The following is a 25,582-nucleotide window of genomic DNA, read 5'->3' as shown; positions in this document are numbered from 1 at the left end:
TATGACGTCATCCAGCGTGTGTCGGAAAGTGTGCTTTGGTTTAACGTTTTCATTTTTCGTACAGAGTGGTTGAGTAAACGCTGGCTTGTAAAGTAACGTGAGTTACTCTCTCTTTTTTTTTTGCGATTTATCGATGAAACAGCGATCTTCCCGGACCATTAGGGAAGCGTAAATAGCATTCAGTCGCTTGACATTGTTGAACTCTTAAAATCAGAAGATTCGATGTGTTGAAGCTTTCGAGTAACCTGCTGCTGCATCACCACACACACTTAAGTGATCTGTTTTCAATCGCCTGTTTTATTAAAGATCTTGAATCTGACTGGGGGGTGCGTCTGCTTCTTACACCCAGAAATGAGAGTCACGGATTCTGACTTTCCTGGCTTGGTGCAGTTATAAAGTTATAAAGCCACTTTGTCCTGTTCCCTGTCAAAAGCTGTAGACCGCGGTGTTTTTTGTAGGCTTGAGCCACGCATTCGCAAAGTAACTTTCCCAAGATTAAAGATGGGGTCTCTACTCTTTTCCTACACAAGGACTAATGCTAGAAGTATTTGCACACTCCTCAGTCATTCGAGACCTTTGGTGTTTCTGCACCCGAGTGTGCGATCACCTGTGGACACAGGTGCTCCTCGTGTGCGCTGCTCGTCCACACGAGAGAGGAATAAGTTCCCTGGGAGCTACAGGAACTCGGGCACCAAATGGAAAGACTTTCCCAGCAGGGAAAAGCCACCCAGCTCAGTGTTTGAAGCGGGGACAGCAAAGAGAACAGCTGAGCTCCTTAAGCGAAAAGAGGGAAAACACCTTGCTGAGGGGCCAGAGGAGCCCAGGAGGCCGAAAGAAAATGACATTCCTAGCCGCCCGCTCACGGCAGCGGAGTGGAAGAATCGGAAGGAGAGTGCCGGGGCCCCTCAGCGCTTCGAGGTGAAGATGATGGAGAAGATGCTGGCAGCAGGCAGCGCCATTGATGTGGCGCAGTCTCTTCTGGGGTACGTAGCCACGGAAACGGGGACTGTGAGCTATGAACTTCTTCTGAGGTACCTGACTCTATGTGTCCATGGAAACCACCCAGCAGAGGTCTTCGACTTGTATGACATCATGAGGCACAGGTTCAAGACCTTGGATACTGGGGCCTACAGCCTGTTCATTAAAGGCTTCAGCAGGACTGAGCGCTGGCGGGAGTGTCTCCTGCTGCTGGAAAGCACGAAGAAAGTCGTCACCCCCAGCCCTCGCAACTACGGCGATGCGATCTGGGGGGCTGTCCAGCATGGCGAGAGCACAACTGCCTGGGAATTATATGAAGAAATGGTTGGAACGGGGCTTAGTCCCAACCAGGAAACATGGCAGACATTGTTCGATAGTGGCTTCTCAGGCCAAGGGAATGAAAGCAAACTTCAGTCCATCCTGCTTCACATGAGAGACAACCAGATCTATCCTGGAGAGGCACTGGCAAAGAGCATCAGGGCCTGGTTTGAAAGGTAGGCCACAGCTGTGGCTCTGAATAAATTCATCCTTTTTCACCGTCTTTGTTGGCAGAGACATTAAAACACATTATATGAATGAAGAGTGAGCTTCTAGTTAGAAATATTGTTAGGTAAAAACACAAGATTCAGTGACACAGTTGTAAGAAAATGGAGGTTTGTGTCAAAAGTCATACTCTGAATCAGAGACGGCTGCTAGATTTTATAATAAGTTAATATTATAATTTTAGCATTGTCATCAATGATGAAGTAAAGTTATTGAAACCTGCAAGACTGTGGATGTTTAAAGGCCAGTGCTGGTCGCCACCTCTCTGTCTGATAATAGAAAATTAACTTCAACTTGCAGTTCCACCTTCATTTGTTAATGGAGTCCAAATTAAGTCATTGCTGTTGTGTCTTGAGCCAGCAGCCTGTTGCAGGTTTCGCTTCATGGTGCTGCTTTGTTAGGAAATTAAGGCTTAAAGTCTCATAAAGCGTTTTTCTTTTAAGTCTCCCAGGTAACAGGTGGGAAGGAAGTTGGGCCACTGTTGAGACCAGGTAAGGGATTGTGCACATTTATTGTGTCTGGTGAAGTCATCCCTGCTTGTGTTACCAGAGGCCTGCGGTGTTGTAGAAGCTTATTATTCAGTGTCTGTACCTGCGAATATCTCTCTAATGCCCTCAGTGTGGTTTGGAAAGTGTGGCTTCACCATCATTCCCTTGACAGGAAATACAGTAGCACCTCACCCTGTTCTTGCCAGCTGGTGGTTACAATGAGCGGCATGAAGTCACGAGGCCCACCGTGAACGTGGCTAGTCATGGCTGGTTCCATGTGTCACGTGTAGTCAGAACATGCTGCTTCTGGTCAGTCCAGGGGATCAGACAGTAAGATCTTTCTCAAGCACCTCAGTGTTCAAAACCACTCAAGATACTCTAACGGCTACCCAGTGGAAAAAATGTGTAGATAGTGTAGACTGTGAGTGCTTAGTAAGAAAGACACTTTGATACTGCAGTGCCTACGCATTGTGTAGTATCTTTATGACATTGTGGCACAAACCCCAGTGGTGAAAGTTAGCTGAGCTCCCAGGTATTTTCGGTGACTCGCGTTTAAGCCTGGCTGCTCGGTGTTAGTGGGCGGTTCGTGCCAGTGCATTCCCTTGGCTTTCCCTGCGTCCACCCATGTCCAGCAGCGTGTGCCGGAGCTGCAGGGCCCGGCTGGAGTCCATCCAGCTGAGCGAGGAGGAGTACAGGCAGCTGAAGGACCGCGTGATGAGCGATGTCATCCAGGGCCGGGACGTCTTCACCAAGACCACGCCACAGGTGAGGGCCGCCCCCCTCATGGTCCTGCTGCACCCTTGGGGTTTTTACCTTTTTTCATTTTTGTGTCTTGCGGTTGGAAGAACAATTTTGTGTGTGTGTAAAATTGCTGGATCTTTTTCCTAGATTATAGCTCATGTACTTCAGAAACATGATTCATTTCATTCTAGAGAAGAAAGGGCAGCCACAACAGGAAGTAGGTTCATTGTCTCCCATAGTGCGGGGGTTTTTGTGATAAGGGCCAATGTGAGGTCACCTGCGTCTTTTACATCGTCATGGCTTTGCCAGCTGCCATTTTTACTTTTGTGACGCTGTCGTACAGGCAGTTCTTTGCTTGCTGCTAAACTGGGGTGAGTGCTCCTCACCTCTCCCAGACACAGGCTATGAATTAACCTTTATTTTCAAGGAATTTACATTTGTCATTTACATTAATTTGCAAGGAATTTGTCATGCGTGTCAAGAGCCCATCGTTATACAACATATATGACAATAATGCAACCACAGTACCACACAATAATACAAAACAACATTCAACAACATCTCTCAGTCAGAACTCCTTAAGAACCTTAAGATTAATAAACAGATGATTAGCATGTACACAGTCTGAAAACAACAACAACAATAATAATTAGATCCCTACCTGCAACTTTAACACTTGTTTTAACAGTCGAGAGACTTTCTGTCAGTAAGAATTCCATTGTACCAGTACACGGACAGGTTACATATGGCAATAAAGTTCAAGTTCAACTGTTTCTTCCATTTTCAAAATTTCAGTGCTTTCAGGTACAAAGGAATTAGATGCTCTCTTAGTCTTTATACAGAGGACCTGGTACCTCCTCCCAGACGGGAGGAGAGTCTATTCTAAAAAGAGTGGATGTGAGGGGGTCATCTAAAATTTTATGTGCAAGAGTTATATGTCTCTCCGTCAGACATGTTATTGAGTCCAAGAATGCGCCGATAAATGTGCCACCCGTCTGGTCACTTTGTTCAACTTATTTCTGTTCTGCAAGAACAAGGTGCCTCCCCAGCTCTGAATACAAAAGGCTGGAATGCTCTGAATAAAACTCTTACAAAAGCTGTTTCTCGTTCCTGGGCGGAGTCCTGCCTTGTGTGCTTTTCTTCTGAGAGACTGTGGGTCACCACACCCCTTAGTATGAAAAAAGTATTTCTGTGCAACTTGTTTTTTTCTTTTATATAGTCACCTGTGTACAGCAGTGAGTAGAAACATTTGTTCTCTGTCTTATTATGTTTCTACTAACAGAAACTTCTGTTTTTACTTAGTTTAATTCAGTGTGTTCGGGTCCGTATAAAGTTGTTTAAAAACTGTTCACTTTTGCCTATGCGGCTTGATTCCTCAAGGTGGCGACAGAGTTGCATTGAGAATTCAGAATAACAAGGGGGAAATCCAGGTTCTGTTTCTCGGCTTCAAACCAAACCACACATATTTTGTGTGTGTGTGTGTTTGCCTGCTTTTTCTTCAGGGGGCCAAGCAGAGCTGAAGTCGACATATTTCAAATATTTCAGTTAAAGGGGAAACTCAGGGTGTTGATGCACTGTTGGCGGCCCCTTTGTTAATGATGGTGGTTGTTTTCCAAGTCACTTCTGAGCTTAGCAGTGGCCTTTATTACACTGTGTCCTTCTGGCATGCGATGGGCTGGTGGCTGCTCTTGTGTGTAAAAAGAGTTCATAGCTGCAGTTGTCCTCCAAATGTCCTGAAGTTCCATTATTGAGAAGTTTGTTTCTAAAGTCCAGTTCTCCACGTGTGCTTTGCAGAATGCTTTCCACCATGCAGCTAAAGCGCTTATGGTGTCTGCAAAGTCTTCATTAGTCTAGAATTATTATTAATCAATTTTCATTAATGTTCAGAACTGCATCACAGAGTTCTCAAAACATTTGCAAAAGTTCTTCTCTCCCCGAGCTCACCCAGGACACCTCAAGTGCTACTTTTATTTGAAAAATAAACATTTTCACTTCCCCAATGTGTAGGATTCTCTGGGTGGAATGGAAGGGGGATGAGCTGAAGGCTGTGTGGAAAGGAAAGAAAAGAACCACCTGTCCATCTGCACAGGAACAGACTCAAATTAGAAAGCTGTGTCTTTCCGCGGTGTCAGGCAGCTTCTCAGTTTGGTCTCCAGCTCGGGGATTTCCAGCACTCGGCTTTGTTTCTCTTCATACTTCCTCAGAGCAGCGCTTGCGCAAGAAAAGGGCACTTTGCTTTCTCAAGGTGGGTTGGGACAAGGTGTTTGTCATGTAAAGGGAAAGGACCTTTGCCTCCTAATGCAAATTAAATTAAACCAAGAGCACCTGAAAGTATGACAGCATCTGTCTTTAGTTTTTTAATGTCATCTGAGCTTTGTTCTGAGGTATCTCAAAAACAGCAGTGCATTATAAGTGCAGAAAATGCATGCCTTTCCTTATCATAATCACTGATCTCTTTTATTGAAGTGTAAAATGTACAATTTTTCATCTCTCTTCTTATGCATTTTTATTATTTTTTGTAATCATGTTATTTATTAAAATGTGCAGTAAGATGTGAGGGAGCTGACCTTTAGTTTCATTCTTTGTTGTCCGGTGTGCAGTAGAATGCAGTTGGGGTTTTTATCAGAAGCATGCAATTGATGCCTTTTTGTGTTGTGTGAATAAGCTCAGAGCCCTCAGCGCTAGCAGATGTAGTATGCAAGAATGCTATCTGTAGGTAGCAATTTTATAAAAAAGGCACTGGCTTAAAGAACAGAAAGAAACATAGCTTTGTAGTTTTTGTACAAAAATGTATTTTGCATGCAACGCACTGTTCGAAGAGTAACAGTTGTTGCTACCGATATTATCACTACGTAGAGTGATGGAGATTTTATCAGTGTGATGGCCTCAAAAAGTTTAGGCACAAAAAAAAAATCTGGGGTCTGGCACCTTTGAAGCAGCCCCAGAGCAAGGGCACTGTGGTGTCTCCGAAGCGCTTGGTTAGCCTGCGTTGTGTGTGCCGAGAGCTTGTATGGACGTTTTTGTGAAGCCTTTGGCAGAGCAAGCTGAGTGTTGTGAGGCTCTCTGCCCTCTTCAGCAAAAGCACCAGGCAGTGGTTTCCAGCTGCAGGCGCTCGCAGTGTCGCGCTGCACGCAAGTGAGTCTGGAAAGTCCCTGGTCTGTACATTAACCCTGCACGGCCCCCGGCCTCGGAGAACTGAAACAAGCCTGGAGCAGAGCAGTGGCTAAGGATCGGGCCCTGAGCTGCTGTGTTTAAAATCACACAAGCAAAAGAACTAATCCCTGACCGTAGAAATCTTCTTTTTTTTTTGCCCTTCCTATTTTCAGCGTCTGCATTTAGCATTGGGCAGAAAATGTTATCAAAACGAGTTAAAACGAGCTGCCGCAAGGAAAGCATTTCCATAAACTAAACAGAGTGTTTGCGTGGGGATTTTTTCAGAGCGCACCTGAAATTTGATCCCGAACTCTTGTTCCTGAAATACACACCTCTTTTTTTTTAAAAAGATAACCATTTCTTGAGAAGTCGTGTGTCAAAGGATGATGTGAGATGTGACGACATTCTTATAAATTAAATTAAACTTGTCATTACTGCCAGTGTAGCTTTGCATGCACATTTCTTGGGAAAGGGTCAGTCAGCATAGAGAGAGTTACAGTTTTCTGCTGTCTTTTTTCACAGTAATTGGCCATGTATACTGCGTGCATGATGGCACATTATTAGAAAGATACAATTTAGCTGGGTTTCTGAATTTGGCTTCCTCTTTTTGCTGCACCAGCAATAAACACTTTTAGCAGGAACAGAATTACAACACTTAGGGGATTTTATTTTGCGTTGTGTTCCTGCTTGCGTCTTTGAGTACTTGTGAATTGTCTATATAAGCTGGCTGTGAAAAATGAATTGAGCAAGCACTTTGTAGTCACGATATAAAAAACCCAGACTTGGTATCTTTAACAGAGGTAAAATTCCCTTTCCAAGTCTAGCACAACTGGTGATATAATATCGAAGTCTTTCATGGCTTTTAATGTATTGGAATTCTATTCATAACTAAACTCAATGGGAATTAAAGGATCTGAACATGAATCAGAGCATATAAGGCCTTTAAAGTTGCTCAGTATTGTGGTCATTATGCGATTATATCCTTATTTCCGGTGCTGGGCACAATTAAAAGGTCACTTACAGTGTTTCAGTTGTTGGTCCGATATCCCAATAACAAGATTGAGCCGAAATCCCAATAATACGTGGTGGGATTCTCCTGTCTGAGTGCTGGATAGCAAGAGACCCCCAGGGGTCCTCAGGGATGTTACTGCAGGGTGTGCACCTGGCGCTGTGCAGTTCTCCTGAGGCCAGAAAAAAACACTGGTTCTTTCAGTTTTTCAGAATAAAAGGGTGAACCAGTTTGTGAGTCTTGTCAATCTGTATTACTATGGAGTGTGGCTGGAATTACAAATGTGCCTGAAAATGATTTCTGTCTGTGTGCTCAAGAAATATGTCAACTATGGGGAAAACCCTTGTTCCTAGGACACCTTTGCCTTAAATGTGCACTTTTAGTTGTCATTAGCTCCTCTACAATCAGTTTGGATGGCTCATTTGCAGAATTGATTGTTATTTATTTTCTGTAAACCATAGCAAAGCCCCCAAACTGTTTAGAATAAACCATAAACCTTCAAATGCCTCTGTTTCAGTTTCCTTCAGGTTTAGTGCACAGACAGCCCGTGGGGCAAAGGCCCTCTTTCAACAGTGTCTTCCCACAATCACACTGGAGATCTCTTGGGCAAGGGAATGGCATGTGAAGTATTTTGAAGCGCGTGAGCAGGGCTGTGTTGTCACATGGCCTGTACACAACAGGGAGGTTTGTGTGGAGACAGTCACAAAGGGAACATGCTGTTCTGGACACGCCTGTCCTGAAACACGAACACTGTGGAAACGCACAGAGCACCGGTGCTGGGATTCCCCTGAGTCGCCACCCCTACTGTACCTCCGCTCTCCTGATCGGCCACTGAACAATGGAAAGCAAAACTGCTAAAGATAACAAATCTGCAGGGAGGATGTATTTTCCTTTTATTGCTGACTTACAGCACAGTAAACCTGTATAGATACGGAATGAAAAAAAAGAATGATCCTTTAACGACTAAAGCTCGCTGCACTGCATGGTGGTATATTTAGAATGAGGAGAAAGCAATGTCCGATGCATTTTTGGAGATGGTCATTTTGTTGTAGAAATAAAAGGAGAGATCTTGTTTGTTAGCATATTTACTTGATGAGCTGGCACAGGAATACCCTTTCTCTGAAGACTTAGAAAACCTCATGAAACTAACCAGTAAATCTTGAAAAAAAGGAATTTCCTTTCTGTGGCAAGTTGGGGCAGGATTCATGCTGTTCTCATGTCCATACTGGTGGATGAAAGTTACTCAATCTCTCTGCTTACTGACAAGCCTGAGTCTGAAGGTTCGCATCACAGAGACAGTGGTCTGTGTGACGCTTTGGGTTACTGTTGCAAATTGCTGTCCTGCAGTTTCACCTTGCGCTCCTATTAGTTTACGCTGTGTCTAGAGCAGATCAAACTGAACGATTAGAGAGGTTTCTCTTCTCCAGCAGGGAGACTGTATCTGAGCCCTCTCTTTTGACTTCAACATTTCCGAGCTGTGTTTCTGCAGGGCTCTACTGTATATGCACTGTCAAGATGTGTTGAACCTTTTTTTTCTTAACTGTCCGCTTAAATTTAGGCTCATAAGAATGTTCGGATGCTATGTTTTTTTCTGTGTGAAACTCCCTTTTTGTCCCTCGAGGAAATTCCCTGCGTTTTTGGCGTTTATAGACTTCCCCCTTCCTGTTAACAGCTTGCCCTGCTGCTTATCTGGCCGAAAGCAGCTGCCTGCTCTGAGGTCCTGAAAACAAGATCTGGTTTCTGCGATTTACAGTGTTTCAACCGAAAATCTGCTGTAAACAGTGTATTGCAAAAAATGCACGTATTGTCTTAAAAGTTTCATTTACAGTACTTTTTGCAGAAATATAGAATTTTTTATAAGGTTTCAGTGATTAGAAAATCATTTTATTTTCCAGACAAGCTGGACAAAAGTCCTTCTTCAGCTGTTTTTTTGCCTTTTTAAAGTGTTAGTTCTCTTAATAGTTTAGTTTCTTTTATTTGTACATAGCTCTTCATCCTACTTTTAAAGCTATAGATTTGCAACAGATGTAGCATGCTTTATTTTCATTAAAATTGCATTGTTATGAATTATTTATCTCTCTTCATCAATGCAAGGCCGGTCGAGTATCGCAAAGGTAACTGCAGAGTGTGAGCTGGCATTAGTGTGCCTTAGAATCCCCTTGTGTCCTAAAGCCCTTTGATATTGTTACCTTTTCAACACCTGTAATTCAGCTTCACCTCAAAAGGGGAAGAAAAGTGAGTTTTGTGAATCGGCATCCACAGGCTTTGTGTGTGGAAAAGAGAAGTGAGATTTCGTCCTGGGTGGCATTTGTTAGATATTATGTTAAAGTTATTAATAAGATCTTTCTGGCCAGAAAACAGCAGATGTGTTCACAGCAGCTCTCCTGCAATGAATACTGCAGATTACGGTGCAGCCAGAGGTGACAGTCTGGCCATCAGATCCACAAACCCAGGTCCCATTTCTGTCTGGTTCTTCTTTCGTGATGAAACAGCATGGTTCGTGCTCAGTGCTGAGGGGCTGCCAGGAGGATACAAACTAAATCCTTTTCTAACCCAAGAACTTCAGCAGCTTCCATAGTTTCTTTGTCACCACATCAGAGTACATTCTCTTAAAATGGCCTAAATTCCTGTAATCCCATTGAACCAAAGGCAAAACCATTTCTGGAAATGGTTGCACATGCAAATCCTCTATTTTTCATATCAATAAAAGGTTGCTCAGAATATGTTTATAGTTTCAGCGTAGTGTCAGTACTTTATTAGGCACAGCACATGTAGATCGTGTTATCAACCTTTTGTTGTTGTAACTCTGCGATTTAATCATCTTTATTTGAGTCAACGCGCTCAATAGATATGTCCATATATCCTGGATTTGTCCCCAGGTATCACACTGAAGCAAAAGAGTGTTTTTCCCCAGTGAAGGCTGCTGTAACAACGCAGAGCGTTGCTCAGAAATGGGTTTTTGTTTCAAGTACAAAGCATTTGTCTTTATGAACCCGACGTACCATCAGCGACGGTGGTGCGCTGAAGGATCGTGTCTGAGGCCAGGCAGCAGGCAGCAGGTGGGATAGCCGCTGTCTCTGGCTGAGTGAAGGGCAGGACTCAAACACAGTAAAAACGCTCTTTCCCATGGCAGCACAGTGCCACTGACCCATGGGATCTCCTGTTGCAGGAGCTGGAGAGCTTCATGAGCTTCGTGAAGAAGAGGCCTCCATTCGATGTGGTGATCGACGGGCTCAACGTTGCTAACACCTCCAGCAAAGGGAATCAGGCCAAAACGGTGAGTTTCTGAACCTCCTCTTTTATTTTGTTTTCTTCCTCTCCGATTTATGCCCTTTGGGGGCAAAATAGTGTTTAGAAAATTGGGCTTTGCTGCTTTCAGCGTAAGGTGTTGTGGCTCACTGTCTACACAGTGAGCTGTATAAAACAGGTTATACTTTTACATCTAAAAGTTTACATCTACCTGTAGAAAGCATTATTTCTCTTTTCCTGTTACGTTATTTCAATATAGTGTGATTGGGGAATCAACTAATTTGCACATCGTGATGAAATCGGAAGCAAGCCACAGGATATCAGAGCACACTGCATCCTGCAGTAGACAAGGGAAGATAGCACATCAGTGCAGCAGAGCAGTTTTTCAGGCAGCCAGGAGGTGGAAGCCAGTGGTTTTCTCTTCTCACAGGCCAGAAAGAGCACCTCAGCAGTGCCCACAGGACCTGAGTGACTGTGCCGTTACACAACCACAGTCGCAGTTCTCGGGAAGCTGTAAGGCCGTAGGCGCTCGCAGTGTGTGATGATGTATTCGAAGAGATTTGAATAGGTCTTTTCAGTGTGAAATAATCCCTTTTATTTGGGTAAACAATACGCAACAATAGGACTGGCTTGTAGAAATAGGAATTATAATGTAACTCCTGATGTGGCGATGTGGAGAGAGCTGGAGAGGTGGATGACGACAGCTGGAGACAGAAGAGCATGACTCTGGGGGAGCTGTTCCCTTCATACACACATTACATATTGTGGGAATGTGAGAGTTTTATTCTTTCTGGCACTTTTCCCCCTACTGGAAAGCAGAATTGTCTCAACAGGCTTCTAATTCCACTTCACGTGTTTCAATTCAAAGTCAGCAGCAGTGAGCAGCTGGTTCAGCCCCACAAGGGGCTCCTCGGCGTGGCACGGCTTGCTTTCGCTGACGAAGTGCGAGCTCGTGTTCCCGGTTAAAACATGCACGAGAGGGCAGAGGTGTAATGATCATTTTAGTCTGTTTTACCAGACAGGCTTTAGAGTGAATTGAGGGATTAGACTGTAGACGTGTGGAAGATACTTACATGCAAAATTGAGTTGGGAGTCTATTGAGGTGATTCTGCATTTCAGTTTGTGAAATGCAGAATCTAATTAAGTCACATTCTCCCTATTCATAGCAGCTGCGTGCTTATAAAGCCCACCCCAGCCCTGAAAGCAGTTCCCTGTCAGACATATACAGAATATATAGACCACCACAGCCACACCCAGCACAGCAAGCAGCAGCCAGGAGCCTGGTGGCACAGTTTCAGCCACGTTTCAGCTACCAGTGAAAACCAGACTCCAGGCAGGAGCTACCTGGTGATGTGCAGAGTTGCAGTCGGCTCAGGGGAATCTCTGGCAGGATCCGAAGCAGACTGTCAGGTGGATGGTTTCAAGCAGGGAACAGTAGCGGGTAGTGTAGTGGGTGGGGGGAAAACTGTTTTCTCTGCCCACAGGGCTCAGCCAAGCGACGGGGGTGGGGGGACTGGAGCTGGTAGCCAGAGAGCCGAGCTGTAATTCTGCCTGATGGAGAGTTGAGCTGTCAGAAAGAGCTGTAAAACTGGAAGAGAGCTGAGTAAGCCCAGAAGTGGAAGTCAGAGTGGATCAGCTTCCTGTCAGGCCTTTCACCAGAAATTGAGCCGCGTAGTTGAGCCATCTACCCTTCCTGACGCACATAAAAACAGAAACAGGGTTGCAAAAGAAAGGAGGCTCTGGTGCTGACTGATCCAAGGGCCCCGTCCTCCTGTGTTCTGGAATAAACACTCCAGCGCTATGGGTGGCTTGCTAGTTCCGGATCCTGGCATCCTGAAGAAGCTGAAGCCGAAGCCAGTGGTATCGTCTCCTTGTCAGTGAGCTCACTGAAGCTGGCACTGATGTCACTGACGGAAGCAGGACTCATGTCTGGAGATGTTTCTCTGGGACACCAGCCAGGTGTCGACAGGGACCGGCTGCCGTCACCGCAGATGCGTTGCCCGCCCCCAACCCCCCCCGGCCTTTAATATGTTGGTTTTTTTTTAGTTTTGATCTTGATTTTGTTTGGGTTTTTCTGCCATGTTTGCTACCTCGCCTGCTTGAAAACCCGGCTGCGGGTCCTTGCGAGCCGCCTGGTCTTCCCTGCTTCTCAGCTAGCGTGCCGTGCGTCAGTGTGACTCAGCTCTTTGGTCTTGGCCTGAAGGAGGGCGCAGCCTTGGTTTAAATGAACCGTCACCGTGACAACCATTCCTCACCTCCCTGTGTGTGAGGACCAGCGGCAGAGCAGAATCTGTGCAGAAACTCCAGTGACTCACTTTCCTGCCCCGAGTGGCGAATACAGACAGACGCGCCGACCTCATTTTCCCACATTTACGTAACTGACATTAGGCCTGCAGGGTTGTACCCCGTCACCTGAGAGACGTGCCGGTTTGAAGCGCACTTGGTGTTTTTTTTCCCAACGCTTTCAGAAAGGGTTCGCATCCACAGGTCTGAGGGGTCGTCGAATGTGTGGTCGGGAGGCTGCGAAGTGCCCATCGCTTCATGTGTTTGTGGCAGAGCGAAGCGTTTTGACAGCAGGTCGCTGTGCATCCTTCAGGCCACTGGAGGCTCTCTTCTGCCCGGATAAAGCTTCTCTGCTTTGCTTGTGAGCTGCGTGTGATGCCATGGCCGCCGCTAGGGGGCGCTGCACCGGCCTGCAGCAGAGGCCGTGGGGGTTGGATCCTGTGGGAGGGGAGGGCACCGTCTCTTCCCCCTCCTGCTGAGAGCTGAACTCTTCACACTTTCCGTCCCCCAGAGGTCAGGACCCCACAGCTCGTGGGGGGGGGGATTCTGTGTGCTCAAAGATCCCGCAGAGATCCCTACAGGTACGCAAGCACCTGCTCTTCTACACATCAGACTGCAACCCAGCGGCCGCTCGACGGTGATGGGGTGCAGCTCATTGGGAGACGTAAATTCCAGGTCCAGTCTTCACTTTTAATGTTGTTCAAAGAATTTTCAGCGGCTGGCTTCTGATGAGGAATAGCAGGGCCCTTTCACTGTATCACACTGCCATCGTCTGTACTGGCAGTGTTCATCTTGAAAGTGCACCGGAATCATATCTGGTCTGAAAACTGAGCCTTCGGTTTGTCTTTTTTTACAAACTCTCCTTAATCACATTATGTGTGATCTTCTATGGTTAAAAACATTCAGAAAAGGATTATGCTGGGTGGAAACCGGCCTCCTCAGACAGACTAAGCAGTCTGGGGCTATATAAATAATACCAGGAAATTATTTTCTATTTTAAGAACACTGGTATGATGTTGCAATTGTGGGATCTTTGTCCAAAGCAGAGCATATTTTTCTATCCACAGGCTTCACTTAATAGTAACTTCGTCTTAAAGGAATACACATTATAAATAATACAGTAATAAATATTTCCTGTAAGTAATACTGTAAATGCAGTATATGTTCTGCAGTGAAAAAAGAAGCACCAAATCAGATTTATCCGAAACTGTGAAGGCCTCAGTTACGGCTGGTGATTGGAAACTGAACTTTTGTTCATAATCCTTTCCACTAAACTGCTTCACTTTTCAAAAGTCATAAAAGACAGACAAGGTTCTAAGCATTCTGGGGAAATAGGTAAACAGTACTGTAAACTTGGAAGGACAATTCCTGGCAGAGGATCTTGTTTCTTTGTTAAAGTCAGACTTTCTCATGAATAAGTCTAATACAGTATGTGCTTATTAATGCAGCATTTCCTACCACCTATATGACATTAAGCTCATTAATAAGACATTTCTTTTTCATAACTGCTCTCCAGTGTGACTGGAAAAGCACACCGCCAGTTGGCAAAGGAATTTTTGATGTAACAAGTGCATTTTCCATCTGACCTCAGCCCCTGGTGGAATCTTCTTCATGTGAGCTGGGTTAGGGGAGGCAGGCAAGGTGGGAGGCATCTCAATGAGCCCTTTGGAGGCTTCCTTGAAGAGCAGAGAGCTGAGTACCGTCACCACCACAGTTTCCTGTGGGGGAAGGTTGTTTATTTTTAGATTGTTCTACAGATGCCGAGCAAGACAAACTTCACCGTGCAGAAGCTGACTCTAGATCTCCTCATTCTCACCAACACTGCCTCAGTCGAGGCGTCTTCTAGGACGCCTTCTAGAACGTCTTGCTGGTCACCCTAAGACTCCTTGCCCATGGAATGTGACCTGGCTGTGAAGACCTGCGTGTGATTTTGCAAACCAGGAGAGTAAACAGTTAAAATGCGTATCTCCGTGTATCCGTGTAAACTTTTTTTTATCTGTTTCTTCCCCTCATTCTTCAAACTTTCTCTGAAGAAATAATAATAATAATAAGTGTAGTTCTGGGCTCACTGTTTTTTTAACTGCTTTTTTCTAGAAAACCTCTGGTCTCTCCTTACTCGTCACTCTTTTTACAAAAGATCGTCTTCGGGTGCTGTGCATTCTCCAGCACACAGCATGCATGCAGAAAAAATTGAATGCGAGCATTATCTCAAACTGTTTTGCAGTGTCCACTTACAGCAGACCCTGTAGCCTGTAGTTAAACCAGCTGCTTCCTTATTTTGCTCCAGACAACCCACACCTCTGCAGGCTAATGCGCTCGATGGCAATGGAGTCACTTTAAATAGAATCAAGGTCCAGGAAACAACTTTTTCAAAATGTTTTCTCACATGAATACAGTTTCTTGTTACAGGAAAAGCACTTCTGTGGGATTCTCTTTCTTGAGCAAATATATATATATACACATATCCACACTAGGTGTTTCAGGGATTACAAGTGTTGACAAATCCAGTATAGTTGTTTTCACAATTATAACTATTTCATACAAATTTACAGCACTTGTTTTAAAAACATAAGCAATTGTAAATAAATTCATTGTTTTGAGGATTACAAACAAATAAATTCAGGATGTTTTTTTATAACAGCTATTGTATACAATGTCAATGCTTGTTTTTCCATTAATTTAAAAAAGTAAAAAAAGTAACAGATTGTGTTTTGGACACATCTTTAACCCTAGCAAGAATTAATTTCTGTAGCAGTTCATATGTAGCAGGATGGAACATTCTCATCCTGTTTCCCCTCTGGTGCTGAAGCTCAGTGTTTTCTGTCTTAATCAAGCATCCCACAGGCCTGTGTCTCTTCTCTACACTCTCATAACTGCCTCGGTTTAAAAGATGTAGAGAAACGGGGAAAAACCCTTTACTTTTTACCGTCACATTTGATTAATTTTTAAAGCAATGTCAGCTCACCGAAAAGGTGTGCAACACTGACAGCACTAATGCAGGTTTCTCCAGCTTCCGTGTTTCCAAGGCATTTCTGGACATTTTTTTTATCCAGTAAAAATGTCCTTGAAAGCACAATTTACTGTAATGGGACCAAAAAAAATAAAATGTTTTTTTTTTCCTCCTAATCTTAGTCTGATTGGCTTGGAGCTTCACAGTCATAGTCAGATTTAGGTGTTAATTTTTTGCTGGTTAAAAACAATTGTGTATGGTGGAAAAAGTTGTACTCTGTGGAGAGGAAACACTGAGGGGTTTCAGTCTGACTTACAGTATATTATCCCTTTAGCATTTTCATCCTCGCTCTGGCAAATTTTAACAGTAAGCAAGGTGTTTACAGAAAAACTTCAGAACCAGTAATGCTGAGAAACAGGAGAGGTCAAGTAGCTTTGTCAGCATTTTGCGGGTCCAAGCCGAAAGCTGCCATTTTCGAAAGAGCCCAGTAACTCAGTGGATATGCTCTTTAGTGCACCAGTGCCTCTGTTTCCAGCCCAGTGCCAGTGGTCTTCAGTGGAATGTCTGGACCAGTGCCCTTCTCCATGCTTTTCTGGACAACAAAAGCTTGTTCATAGTCTTCATCTCCTATGCATTAAGTGTGTCTGTTCTTTGGCAGATCAGCTGCCTCAGCGAGCTGTATTGTCCTTAAAAGTTCATATTCTCACTTCTGACATCTTCGTTCCCCCACACAACACCACACAAAACAAAGCACAGAAAACTCTTGAGCATTTCACCGGTTTTCCAGAACAGAACCTTAACCCGGCCTTGTGAATGTCGGAGCCCTTTGACTGAGCCGTTGCTCTCTCAGAAAGCCCCTTGCGAGCTGTGGTTAGACTAGGGTGCAGAGCTTTGCCATTCATGGGCTGTGGAGTGGCTCAGACTTCGAGTGGGGGCCTTTCTGCAGACAGCCGCACTGTGTGAGGCAGGAATTGGCGCTGAGGAACGCCTACAGACCCCCTTTCAGAAGCGTGGATCGACTGAGAGGGGATTTCTGCACCATAATGATATGACTAACACAGGAGTGAAATATACTGATTATGAAAAGTGGATTTTTTCTTTCTTTTTTTGTCTGTGCATGTGCAACTGATCTTTGTACCCTGGAGCGGCTTTTGTCCCTTAAATAGCTGGTGCAAAGAAACCACACAGACAATAGATTTCAGCTAAATGCTGTTAGCAGGCTTAGGCAAAGTGGAAGTTAATCCTAATCTGATCAACCTGACTTTAGTAGTAAAATTCAAGACTTGCTTTCGAAAAGCAATTATTATTGTTTTTTATTATCCACCCTGCCATCATTGCTCTCTAGCTCAAATATGGCGACATTACAGATGAAGACTTACTCAGGACACGTTCTGGTAATGGCTCAGTGTGTGTGCCTAGCAAGGCAAAATAAACCACAGTGCAAGGAGTTAAAGAAAAAAAAACAATGCCAGATTTCACTTTAGTAATGGAAGTCTACAAAATCACATTGATTAGAAGAATTTGTTTGACAAAAATCCCTTCACATTTTCTTATAAACTCTTCTTGTAAAAAAAATGAGCAAACACTAAGAGGACCGCAAGGTTTGTAGCAGAGCCAGCAGCAATGTAGTCTGATGTCGGAGATAAAGACCCTCACACATAGCAGCAGTGTTAAATGGGTGCTTCAACTTCCATCTCCGAATGTCATTTTCAGAGCTGTTTTGTTATTATTCACTGACATGTCCCCCACACTTGAAACTAAGCCATAGGAAGTTCTGGAAAGTTTTATTGAAGAGGGTCAGGCTGTTTACTGTGTGGTTAAGGGTTTCTGGACAAGCCCAGCGTGCCTTTTGTGTTGTGTCTTGTACACTCAAAGATTCCTTGAGTCGGCGTCGCCTTTCCAAAGAGACTCGGTACCTTCCCCCAGCTCTCTGAGGGACTTTCTCTTGCCAGGGAGAAAAGAATAAAACTCCCCAAGATTGCAAGAGATAGCAAGAGTGAGAAAGAGAGGGAGGAAGGGAGAGTTACCTATCAGACGTGGGATGGCAGGGACAAGTTTTCAGATGCATAACTGCCTCTTTCACTTTAATAGGCACAGCTGGCAGTTTTAATCAGCTTACAAGCTCCTTTTCTGCGTTTCAGCTGGCCGGCCAGTTGGAGGAGAGGAGCACTGCCTTGCCTAGTAGTTCACTTGTAGGACGAGGCTGTATGTATAACACCTCCTCATTAAAAATGAGAACAAAGTGCTGGTGGGCTGTGAAATGGCTCAGACTTGGGATTTGGGTTCTGAAATTATGAAAGAGTTTGTTTTACTCGTTTTAGCACATCAAGCAGAAAAAAATCGGTGTGAACCGAAGAGATTTTGCTGAGCAATTTGGTGGACGTGACAATGCATGCAAGAATTACTTCTGTGGAGGGGAGGCCCCATTACCTGTAAAGCGCTTTGAGTGGAGTGTCCAGAAAAGCGCTATATAAGTGTAAGCAATTATAGCAATTAATTAATTCTGTCGGCAGCCAGTGGGAATAGTGTTAGTCTAATCTAGCTCACATAACACTTCAGTGTAGCTGGGCCTATACTGTGTTAAACTTCTGACCATGCATCCCTCAACATTCTCAAGCTTGATGATTCATGATGTATCCTAAATAGCAGTGGGGTTTCATGAATCGCATGTCTTTATTGTGAGCTATAGAGGCATTTTTTGAGCACAGGTGTACAGTACATACAGAAACATGAGCTGTTACTGCTCATGTTCCTCTTCCTTACTTTCAGTAGGACCTGCATGAATCCGGCCCAGTTACACGCTCAACGATCGGAGGCAGCAAATGATATCATTAGCACAAACAGTGCGGTTTTATTGAAATGAACAGGTAATTCAGGACAAGCTTGTATTTGACAGTCATAATGTTGTAATTTAAAGGTGAACACTTCCAAGTGTTCATATTGCCTGTCCTAATCTTGGGCACGTTTCAGCCTTCCTGAATAGGTTTTGTTAAGGCATTCCATGGCTATTGAACTTGTTGTTCAATCAATCTTAATGGCTAAACATCAGGCAGCGATAAAGACATGTTGCTCTGGCGAGTTGGTGCCCTCAGGTTTCCCCTCTCATGTGTTCCTTGTGAGGGACTGTTGTTCTGTCCGGGATGAAGACTCTTTTGCTTCCTTGTTAGGATCCTGGTCACCACCATCCACTCAGGACAAAGTGGTCCTGAACTCGGGCAAATGGATGACAGGCTAGTGGAGCAGACTGACAGAGTATGTGAACGGAAAGTGGAGGAAGTGTGATTGTCGCTCGGACATTTTGCATGTTTCTTGTTATTTCTCACACCAGCAGACTGCTGGGAATCAGCCAAATCACCTCTTAGAACTCAGTTAAAAAAAACTACAGAGGTTCTACTGTTTGAATGAAAGAATGATTGTCCATTAATCTAGACCTGCTGATACGGGAACTGAGCACTCCTGTTTTTTGTGAATGTGTTAATCAAATGAAAAATACCCAGATGTAAAACTGAACGGCTGTACTTTGGCAAGATAACAGATGGCTGATTTCATCTCAGGGTGGGATGGGCCACCTGTGGACTCAGCGAAGGTGTCCGTCCTGTGTTGTGGCCTTGTCTGCTGCTGGACTTGACCTCCGTAGTTCAGGCTCAGCCCTGCTCACCTACAGCTGTTTCCATTGTCTTGTCTGTCAGCTGGATTCCTAAATGGGACAGGCACCACGCAAGCTGGGCAGAGAAGGAGAGAGAGCTGCAGAGCTATGCCACACACAGGGCCCTGAACTAGGGCAGCAAAGCTTGCAGGAATTCTTGCTTTACAGTCAAGCGTTGGTACTGTATGCGTATTCAGTAGATTAATATGAATGACAGTTACAACGTAATATGTATCTAATTCTTGGGAAGTTTCATGCATTAAATCACATAAGTAATCAAGCCCACTTCATCCCAGTAATTTCAAGCGGCTGTAAGTATTGGGACACATTTACTTTAAGTCATTTTCAAACTGTTGCTGAATGTGTTTAGTTACACATCCCTTTGAGACGACAACTGCGTGACGTCTGCGGCCCACTGAGGTCACCAAGCCCTTTGTGTGACCATCCGAGAGGCTTTGCCAAGCCTTGATTTCTTTCCTGGTGTTCTGCCTTCATTGTTTTTCTCCAGCATATACTGTAAATTGCCCACTCAGTCGGATTTAGATCCGGCGATGAGCTCGGCCAGGCTAGGATTTTTCCGGGTTTTTTTCTCCTGACGCTTGTGTTGGCCGTATGCGTTGGGTCATTGTCGTGCTGCTTGGAGAAATGCCATCCAGGAAGTACGGCAGCATTTTCTCCTTCATCAGCAGACAAAATGCACCTGTAAGCCTCACAATTCACTGTGCTGCTGCCATCATTGGGTACATCATCTATAAAGATACTGAGTCAGTTCCAAAGGTGCCATGTATGTCCAGGCCATCATACTGGCATAAATATCACAAATTGGCTGACTATAAAGCAAAACAGTTTCTGCTTTGCTGCCCCAATACTTTTTGAGGGCCCTGTAGTTTTTGGCAGGCCATGCATTGTATCTGTAATGATATGATTCATAACACATTCAGCCTCCTGTGATGAATGAGTCAGATTGCACTGTGTGGAAGAGTACTAACCCTGAACTCTGGAATTTTTCAGCAGAATGCTTGCCAGGAGTTGTATTCCAAAAAACCCTCACAAGGTTGTGTGGCAGTAAAGACAGCCCTGGTATAATCATTTCAGAGTCCAGTAGGGGAAAGTTTAGCTCTTTCACAAGACAGTGCTGGATAACACGGGATAGTGGTGGTTTCCAAGGTGAACAATTTGACATGCTCAGTCTGTTCACAACTTCCTTAAAATATAGAAGCTGAAATTAAGAATGAAATGTAAAAAAAAATATTTTTCCTCTTTGGAACCAGCCATGTGATATATTGTTTAGCCACCTTTGTGTGAGCGCACAATATAGAGAGAAAAACAATAATTCTGTTGTCTTATAAGGAACTGTTTAGCTCATTGAGAGTATATTTTGTTTTCTGACACTGCAGTTCTAACATCTGAGAGCCAGTTTTAATATTTCTGTGCAACATGGCAAAGCAACATTACTCTTAACAGTATACGTTAGTCAGACTTACCTGATAAGTCAGTCTTTCTTAGTCAGAATGTTCAATGAAGAAAGTCTTTACAAATTAAGATGTTACTGATACTGCCTCATTTAAAAATTGCTGTTTTAAAGAACTTGCTCTGAAATGGCATACTTAATATGCAAAGTCTCTCTGTAGGGAACCGTAAATAATATTCGCTAACTCTTTGTGAAGTGTTGTAAGTGTCCATCTATTATACCTACAATGCTATTTATAATTGGGGAAAAAATTGAACTAAACGTTAAACTATTATTCAGGGAATGCTGAAACTTTTTTTGTAATTTACTATTGGTTTAAAATATTAAAATATACTATTTACAATAAAACAGGGGCAGCAGTTTGCAGGATTGGTTATAAGCCTCTAAAATGCTCATTGGAGGGTTGTGGCTTCAAATTCCATTTCAGAAGCTGCTAGTGAACCCCTGAGCATGGGCACATCATTCAGGTTAGTCTAATCAGCATCCTGCCCTGTAAATGGGTCTCCAGGTCATCCTTGTACTGTAAATGACAATTTGTTCTCATTTGACTTATCTGGTTAAATATAAGATCCCCCAAAAAGTGAAATGCTTTTATTATGTTTTTTCTCAAAAGGCTGGGCTTGTATTTTACCCTGTTTTAGAGCGTTTCTGTCTCAAATCAATGGAATGTGTGACTTACTAATGATTAGCCTATAAGCAGATTCCTGTTTGACTTGTTAAGTGGGCTGATGCTCATGAAAAATCTCGTTCTGAGTGATGTGTCTGGTCATGCCTGTGGAATGTGTGACCTGAGTCAGTGGTGATGAGCATACGGTACAGTCCCGAAATGAAACCTAACATTCCGAAATCCGGGGAGGAAAAGACTGGCTGCCAGCATTTTCTCATACTGGTAGCAAGGGTAAAAAAGCTCGTTGATTTGTATTTCCTCATCATGCTGACTTTACACGTTTTATAGAAGATTTTTTTCGGACTTCCTAATAACGCAGAGTATTCCGTTTGAACTGTAATAAACTAGCCAAGTAGGACAATGACATTGTGTGAAGGCATAAAGGGTAGAGTTACAGTGCCAGCAACCATATCACCCTGCAGCTCTCGAGTGGCTACCCACTGAAGCTCAGCAGGGTTGAGCCTGTCCAGTACCTGGATGGGAGGCCTCCTGGGAAGCTATGGTTGCTGCTGTGAGTGGTGTTAGTGGGACCAGTGGGAGGCGCCCACCCTGCGGTCTCTGTGGGTCCTAATGCCCCAGTATAGTGGTGGGGACACTCTACTGTAGTGGGCGCTGTCTTTCGGATGAGACGTTAAACAGAGGTCCTGACTCTCAGTGGTCATTAAAGATCCCCGGGCATTTCTCGATTAGAGTAGGGAGTTATCCCGGTGTCCAGGCCAGATTTCCCCCCTCGGCCTTTACCGTGGCCTCCAAATTGTCCCCATGTGTGATTGTCTTGCACCTGCCCTGCGATGGACTGATGCCCTGTCCAGGGTAAACCCTGCCTTGCGCTCATTGCTGGCCCGGTAGGCTTCGGCGTCCCGCGACACCGTGTGGTATAAAGCGGTTTGGCAAACGACATGACATGAAGAGTTACATGCACACAGACAAGTCAGCACACAGACATCTGGGAAGAGAGCAGCTGGGGCACTCAGGAACCATCAAGCTGAAAAAGGCAATAAGATGATAAAAACAGTACACAACAGACAAGAAGGATTTATCTTAAAAACTTGGTTTAAAAAAATTAGGTTGTAAAATAGTAGCCTGTCCGTAACGCTGCTTTCGTAGAGGATAGATCCTGGATAGATCTACTTGCATCTTCGTCATATGATAGTTAGAATAGTTCAAGCAGATGGATTTAGGGATTCAGAATGTGCTTGTCTAGTCACTGCATATACCTCCTATAAATGATGAGGTGCATTAATAATTAAAAATATATTTTTTGCTGATAAGAAATAAGCTTGTTCACATTAGCTGCAAAAATCAGAGGCTCTCAGAGTTGGGGACATTATAACACTTCATTGTGCTAAATATTATAGGAGATGTGCATGGACCAGGAACTATACTCTAGTCTGCTTTGTCATTCATGTACAGATATGGCATGTTAAAATTAACTTGCTTGGTGACGAAGTGAGGAGTTTTTTGTGCGTACAAAACTTTCCCGTGAAGCCTAGCCCTTGACTTGTGAAGGATTGAAGATGACTTTTTTTCATTGATAAATTGCTCCTTTTCAGCATCCCATTGGTGTAGATGTATAACCCAGAAGCTCTGGAAGGAGTGGTATGCTCAGTAAAAGGAAGGGAAAAAAGCCACTTGCTGCAGTAATCAGCTTCCTTTATGACTCCTTTGTCTTCCCTGGCCTTAGTCTAGTCATAGTTAGTCGAGACACTCTTTGCCCACTTCCTGGCCAGCAGGAAATCCCCCTGTTACTGTTAAAGAATGCGTGGGCTATACAAGGAGAGGGGGTAGGAGGAAGAGTACAGAAATAAACATTTCCCAAGCATGGAGAGTGGTAGAACCAAGAGACCAAGAGAGGGCGATGATGATTTTCATCTTCGGAACGTTTAATTCAGGTCGCGTTTAAAGTCAGATCAAAAGGTTATGTATATAAACTACTACATTAACATCCTACGCCAGTGGTATTTTGCATTACAGATTGATGCAGTTATAGTATGAATATGTAACTAAAGCCTGAATCTTTTTTAACACTAGCTTTGTGTGATCCACAAAAAGCACGTGTAAATTTTTAGGCAGTGAGAAAAAGACACTGCACGTTGATGAAAAACAAAATCACAAAATTAAATCAATTTGTAACATGCAAAAGGGTGGTGAACTCAGTGCTGTTTTTCTCCCCAAATTACTCAAGTCTAAAAACAGTACCTGGAGTATTAGAAAAACAAGCTTGACATCCTTAGCTCCCCACATTTCTTTCATGAATCCTTGTGTAGTCCTTAAAGAACCATCATACAATATTTACTTCTGAAATTTCTTTTGTTTGGGTATTGAATACTGATTTCCTGAATGTACAGTAGGACAGTCGTCTTATTCTGTCCACTTCCTCTTCAACTAAGTCTGGGAACCAGCCTTGCTGGTCTTTGCCAGGCAGGGTAAGAGCTGAGAAAGAGCTGGTTGTTTCCCGGAGTCAGCTGGTCTGTCCATGCCCTTACAGCTGCTGGCAGTGGTGTCCGAACTGGCCTCGCAGGGCCTCCGGGTGCTCGTCCTGGGGCGCAAGCACATGCTGAAGAACTCCCGCAGCTGGGACAGGAGCCACATGGTCCTCATTCAGCAGAAGGCAGACTGCTTCTTCACCGAAAACATGTGAGTCTGAGCAGCGCTGAGTCAGCGCAGCTCCGAAGCCTTTATCTTTATCTCGACGATTTCTTTGAATGTCTGAGGATATGGTGTGTGCTATCGACTGACACATCCCTGAGCTGTGCAGATATGAGCTCTGGCCTGCCTTCAGGTGACGCCAATACATGTTCATATTGCAAAACAGTCCAGCACAAAGTTCTACCTTGCATATATTATCTAACATATATATAACCACGTTTCATTATGGCACCCAGAAATGCAAACTGAACTCTTCATTACATAATGTGAAAAGTAATCTCTGTTCTTTTTGGGGAAAAAAGAATCTTTCTTTATGTCATTTGTTTTTTTTTTCCTGCTGGCTGTCAGTTGGGCAATTAAAATTCAACTGCAGATGGATTGTTTGTACATCTGGCACCACATGGAGCTGCGATAGGAGAGGCTTAATCAAACAGTTTCACGTGTTGAAACTCTAAGTACTGTATGTGAAAAAGTTGGTGTTACTTTGTAAGAGTTGCATATATGGGGTAACGGCATTTTTTATCCTTGATACAAAAAGGTGTGAATGTGATGTAAAAATACTTATTTGCAATGCACGTTTCCTGCAGTTTTACAAGATGAACAAAATGCATCGCCAGTCTCGTATCTCCCCAAAGAAATAAAGCCGCGGACAGCTGGAGCTCACCATAGTGCTTTGTTGATTCTGTCTTTGGCCGGGGACAGCTCGGAAGACGACCCGTTTCTGCTGTATGCGGCTTTGCACTCAGGAAACCACTGCAGGTTTGTCAGCAGGGACCTGATGAGGGATCACAAGGCCTGTCTCCCTGACAGCAGCGCCAGACGCCTGTTCTTCAAGTGGCAGCGTGGGCACCAGCTGGTGCTCAACAACTTCCTCCCCGGGCAGAGGATCCGCTTTCAGGTGAGGGAGCCCCAGAAACAGCCTTACAAACATAATAAGGGGGTACAGACAGGAGGAGGTCATTGCCCCCCCCCCCCCCCCTTAGCCCACTTGGTAGTAAGAGGCTAATTGGTTCAGGTTTCCAGGTTCATGGTCCAGCTGTTTCTTCAGGAATGTGGCTGGGCAGCTCGTTCCACTCTCCCACAGCCCTATGGTAAATCAGCCCTCCTGTCCTCAGTTTTAAGGGCACTTCCATGTAGCTACTGAGCCTTAAAGTGCCGCTGTGCCTTAAAGCAGGGTCATGTACAACTGGTGAGCTAAATCAAGAAACATTTCATTTGTCTTTTTCAGGAAATACCGAGCTACGACACCATCGTCCAGACTCATGAATCCTCCTGGCACATCCCCTATGATGTGGAAGGGCTGGAAAGGTGCTCCTATGAAGTCCCGAAACAGTGGCTTTGTCTCAGAAGAAAATCCTGAGGAAACACACTTTGGAATGGAGAGGCCTTATTATTTCCAAAGTGTTTGTGATATATCGCATTGGTTACACATGAGGTCTTCAGTACAGAAAGAGAGACACTGTGCAAAGACGAAGGTCTGTAGGATACTGAAAAGAAGTTCTTCTGTTAGATAAAAAATAACTTTGGTCTCACTGACTAAATCATAACATTGTATAATATCCTTCCAGATCCTGTTTTTTTTATTTATATTTAAATTCCTGGGTTCCTCCTGGAAAGTGTGGGAAAATGTATTTTGATGTGTTCCATCTATTGAATGCATTAAAATTATCCCTGTACTGCAAACACCTCTTGATCTAGACGTTTTTACAAATGTTTGCATATCCACTGTAAATAAAGACAAACTGTAATGCTGTG

At 44.1% G+C, this 25,582-nt stretch overlaps 1 protein-coding gene across 3 annotated transcripts; it reads left to right on the top strand.

The window, feature by feature from the left end:
• The first annotated feature begins 16 nt into the window (after positions 1 to 16).
• On the top strand, positions 17 to 25,582 carry prorp (protein only RNase P catalytic subunit). 3 transcript variants are annotated; one of them, XM_088647550.1, is made up of 7 exons: positions 25 to 1,472; positions 1,965 to 2,012; positions 2,645 to 2,774; positions 10,082 to 10,189; positions 23,667 to 23,815; positions 24,530 to 24,725; positions 25,056 to 25,582. In XM_088647550.1, exons 1-7 carry the CDS (start codon positions 502 to 504, stop codon positions 25,185 to 25,187), a joined length of 1,734 nt encoding a protein of 577 aa, XP_088503676.1. In that variant the 5' UTR covers positions 25 to 501; the 3' UTR covers positions 25,188 to 25,582. The 3 variants fall into 3 exon arrangements, with proteins under 3 accessions (XP_088503677.1, XP_088503676.1, XP_088503675.1); XM_088647549.1 differs by having other exon boundaries at positions 2,642 to 2,774; XM_088647551.1 differs by lacking the exons at positions 24,530 to 24,725; positions 25,056 to 25,582 and adding an exon at positions 24,415 to 24,442 and having other exon boundaries at positions 17 to 1,472; positions 2,642 to 2,774.

The sequence above is a fragment of the Lepisosteus platostomus genome, chromosome 10 (assembly GCF_059453375.1).
Source record: "Lepisosteus platostomus isolate fLepPlt1 chromosome 10, fLepPlt1.hap1, whole genome shotgun sequence".
Taxonomy (NCBI): Eukaryota; Metazoa; Chordata; class Actinopteri; order Semionotiformes; family Lepisosteidae; genus Lepisosteus; species Lepisosteus platostomus.
Note: the sequence above shows the minus strand (reverse complement) of the source record. Positions and strands in the feature narration are given on the sequence as shown.